Here is a 4768-nt window from a genome sequence, read left to right on the forward strand (position 1 = left end):
GTGCCTAGGCTTTAAGAATGTAGGGAGTTTATAAATCTTGGGCTAGCTTCAGCTTCACTACTTTTAACTTCCAACACTGATCAAATATACTAAAATTTTTCATTATCTTTCTTCTCTAGTTTAACACATATATATGTAGTTGTCTCTCTCTCTCTCTCTCTCTCTCTCTCTCTCTATATATATATATATATATACATATATATATATATATATATATATATATATATATATGAGTAACCATGTCTACTGATACTAAGAAGAGATGTAATCATGTTGAAGAAGATATTAAGCTAAGAAGAGGACCATGGACTCTTGAAGAAGATGCTCTTCTCACACATTACATTGCTTCTCATGGTGAAGGTCGCTGGGATATGTTAGCCAAATGTTCAGGTAAAACTATACCAATATCTTTTTATCCTATTTTTTTTTTTTCAATTAAGTTTATAACAATATGGATGATCAATATTTTTCTAAGACAATCTAAAACATTTTATAGGCATTTAAATTAAAATTTCATGAGTTTGGTCTTGGTCTATATCAAAATGATTGACACATCTCAAGATGGTATGAAACTTTAAATAAGTGGATGATTATCTCAAGATGTTTCGGCTGGAAGTTCAGGTGAGTTTATGATTGCCTTTTATTTCTTCATGTTTATGCCTAATTCCTTACCTACAATTTGCCTCTCTTTGCCAAAATTTTCTATCGATGCTCAATTTTGAGCCAACTGTTTGTCTTCTTTTCTTTTTATGCTTTGAAGGTATGATAGTGGGATATATTTTATTTTGGCAGATAAGAACTGAAAAGATGGATCTAATAGCCCAGAGAGGCATTGCTGCTCACTACAGTGGGAGAGTATGTGTTACTGATTTAGTTGACCATGTCATGCCTAAAGGGAGGAATTCAAGAGGGAAAACAGTCTGTCTGAACAATGCAAACATTTCTCTCAGGGTATTTGGTTAAACCATACTTATCAAGTTGTGATAGTGGATTATCTTTATTGGAGGGGTTTCTTAGTACCCAATAAAGTCCCTGACCTGAGTTCTATTTTATGGATAAAATCTTGTTTTCTATAGATTGGCTGGCTCAATGCTATTAGAGAATGGCAAGAGGAGTTTGTTGGGAACATGAGCTCGAGAGAATTCGTTGACACTATCATAAGAGAGCTGTTGGGGAGTCATGTTTTTGTGTTTACACCACAAGGAGAGGTAGGTGAATTTATTGGATATTTTCACATAATTTTACAACAATATTGCACTGCCTTGATGAACAAAATACGATTTGGAGATACAACATTGGAAGAGTAGTAGACCAGATCATTGTTTAAGTGTAAACTTGATGCCCAAAGTAATTTCTTGCATGTTCTACAAGAGGCAAGAACAATACCACATCCCTCCAACATTAAAAACCTAGAAAATTGATTGTGTTCAAATGAAGTTGCCTGCTACTGTCTTAAAGAAAATGTGGGCAAAAGTAATGGAACACAGACCAACCCACTAAACAGTCTAGCCAAAGGGAAAGCAGGTATCTTGATTCTCTGAAGGAAAAAACAAGTAATTGGCTTTGGAGTGCTGCCAACCAGCATGCCTTTATATTATATATAAATAATATCAATTCCAGCTATTTTCCTTTTTTTGAAATGGTCTTTTAACTTTAAGCAAATAACTAACATGGCAGCATAAACCAATTAGAAACTAATTAATAAATCATACACCATTTAATATCATATGCAATATACGTTCATATTGTGAGATGTGGGGTATGAGAGAGACTTTAGGAATCATGCCCTTTCTCTAGACGGATTGCATGGTTACTGCGGTCAAGTCAGTTTGAGTTTCTCATCGGTACGTGTCTTATCTGGACTAGCTTGAATACAATATAGTTTGTACAAATAGTTAAACAAATCACTTAATAATGCCTAGGTGGATAAGTAATACGAGCAATTAAAATCCTGAGGACCAATGTCTCTTTTGTCGTGAACATTAAACTTCATGTATTTCCTCTCTTTTCGATAACCATCTTAACTGGCTTTCCATTTCAAGCATGTTGGCAGAGGTTACATCAGCATTGACAGCAGAGGAGATCACAATTTGTTCTTGTATGGTGAGTGACGTTCGAAATTCTTGCAGAGTTTTTTTAAATGAAACCCTCTTTGCCTAATGTACATTAACATTATTGAATGAGTAGGCAGAGATCGATAGAAGAAGGGGAATGGGGAAATTTTTATTTCACATTGATGGGAGCCTTGACAGTTTGGTACGTAAAACAGGGCCATCTAAAATGCTCCTTGGTGTATGTTATTGACATTGTTAATTGATAAGAGTATTAAGGGGATAGGTGCAAAACAACTTACAGTTTGAGTCATTTACAGTTTTGTTTGTGTGGTGTTCATGTAGTTGTATATAGGGGTGTCAATGGATAGCCGAAATCCAAATTCGAATTAGAAAAATCGGATATTATCCGAAAATTTCGGATATCGGATATCGGATTCGGATGTCAGTTTTATACTCGAATGAGTTTCGGATACGAATTCAGATATTGCGATATCCGATTCGATAATATCCGCTCCGATAATGATATATATATTATGTATTTATCTTTTACAACAAAACTTTTTTTATATGTATATATCGTGTTATGTATTCATGTCATATAACAAAATGTTATTTTTTAACCTTTATCTTCTCTCTCAACCATCTTCAAACGTGAAGAACCAGAACCTACTCTCTCAACCATCTTCAAACGTGAAGAACCAGAACCTAGACGACGTAACAGAAACATGGTTTCGATCGAACTCCGTAACCAGTAACTACCGTTGTCTTCTCCGGTCGGCGACCATTAGGTACTCTCTCTCTCCGATCTGAACAAGTCGGAGTGACTTTTCGAAGAAAATATGTGGGTTTCGACTGTGTGAATTTCGACCCGTCTTCTCCGACAGACGAGCATCCAGGTATATTCTCTCTCTCTCTCTCTCTCTCTCTCTCTCTCTCTCTATCCGATCTGAACCAGTCGGTACATTCTCTCTCTCTCTCTCTCTCCGATCTGAACGGAGTGATTTTTTGGATGAAATTTGTGAGTTCGACTGTGCGAACTCCGACAGATTGAGGATGACGGTATTTCGTAGGATATTTTATCGGATCGAATATTATCGGATATCCGATATATTTTTTGGATTCAAATTTGAATGTTTATTAGGGATATCCGATCGGATTCGAATTCGAATTCGGATGTAGTATTTTTTTTTCGGATTCGAATTCGGATATAGCACTATCCAATCGGATAGGTATCCGTTGACAGCCCTAGTTGTATAGAACAGTAAAGAGCATTGGCACACTTGAATGCAGAAGAAGTCTCCAAGGTTGCTGCTAAGGCAAGGAAGAAGTCTAAAGTCCTTCAGCCCATGGTGAGGGGGGATGTGCCTTTGGGGCTAGAAACAGACAGCAGTGGCTTGAAGACAAAAACCCTGTTTTTGGTTTTAGACTTCATTACATTATGTATGTGAACATGATCTCAAGAATTCTTACAATATGTGAGATTAAAATTTTGACATATAGAAGTAAATTTTTTTTAAAATCTTATTATTCTTTGATACTATGAATTGAATGCTTGAATGCAAATTAGTATGGATGGGATGTCAATGTCGATATGGATATGAATGTATGATTTTTTTCGCAGGTATGGGTTGAAGACAAATGCATAAAAAATAGTTTTCATTAGTCTTTAAATTAAGTCAATAGTCGTAAATATAGTATTCGACGGCCTAATGTCGTCGAAATTCAGTTAAAAAAATTTCAAATTCGACAGTTTTGGGCCGTCGAATTCATAAAATTGGACGGTTTTGGACTGTCTAATTTATGAAATTCGATGGTTTTGGGCTGTCGAATTTTAAAAAAATTCTATGGTTCTCAACCGTCGAATATTTTTTCGACGAGGTCAAATTCGACAAATCAATTCGACGGTCGGGGCCGACGAATAGTTACATAATTCGATGGTTTTGGGCCGTCGAATTTTGTGTATTTTCACGTAGTGAATAAGCTGACCTAGTTGGACTTCCATTATTGCTTAGGTTGGAATTGTAACCTCATTATTTTGAATTTGAACTTTAATTGAAAGGGATTATCAATTATTGATGGACAATCATCGAAATCTTCAAAATAGTAGAATTGGCCACTAAGGTTATTTTGAAAAAATTGTAGATTTTCTAGGATGGAGATATCCTCATTTTTTAATTTATCAAAATTTTCTTCTTCTAAAGATAGCGCTAAGTGACTCAATTGAGTTCCTATGCTAGCTAAGGCTTGACCCATGTCCTATTGTTGTTGGATGAATTGTTATTGTTGATTTAACAACTCAGTTATTAAGGACTCTAATGATGAAGTTGGAGGAGAGGATATAAATGAGTCATTGAATGTTGACTCTGGTTCTATAGCTCTATATTCGAAATTTTTTTGAGAATCATAGGATCGTTGGGGAATTATGATTGGATTCATCATCGAGGTGTCGAGCGTATAAAAATCATCATGATTACCAAAATGACTACCCTTAGTGAACTCGTTCTGACACGGTATAATATTCGAGGGAAACCAATTATCTACATGGTATGGTTGGTCGAACGAACTAAGTGTCGGCATCCAATAAAATTTTTGCGAATGATGCATATTGGCCTATGTAGCACGAAACATGGGTAGACTCAGATAACACTTGGGAAGATGACCATAATTATCATATAGGACGCATGGGATCCAAGATTCTCTCTTAAACTTCATGA

General features: G+C 35.6%; 1 protein-coding gene across 1 annotated transcript; it reads left to right on the forward strand.

Moving 5' to 3' along the window:
* The first annotated feature begins 239 nt into the window (after nucleotides 1-239).
* On the forward strand, nucleotides 240-1615 carry LOC147381851 (putative GTP diphosphokinase RSH1, chloroplastic). The gene is made up of 4 exons (XM_086429883.1): nucleotides 240-390; nucleotides 497-621; nucleotides 793-951; nucleotides 1077-1615. Exons 2-4 carry the CDS (start codon nucleotides 601-603, stop codon nucleotides 1305-1307), a joined length of 411 nt encoding a protein of 136 aa, XP_086286009.1. The 5' UTR covers nucleotides 240-390; nucleotides 497-600; the 3' UTR covers nucleotides 1308-1615.
* Nucleotides 1616-4768: the final 3153 nt, after the last annotated feature.

This window comes from Akebia trifoliata, unplaced genomic scaffold (genome assembly GCF_017979445.1).
Source record: "Akebia trifoliata isolate Shusen 1 unplaced genomic scaffold, ASM1797944v1 Contig00217, whole genome shotgun sequence".
Classification (NCBI taxonomy): domain Eukaryota; kingdom Viridiplantae; phylum Streptophyta; class Magnoliopsida; order Ranunculales; family Lardizabalaceae; genus Akebia; species Akebia trifoliata.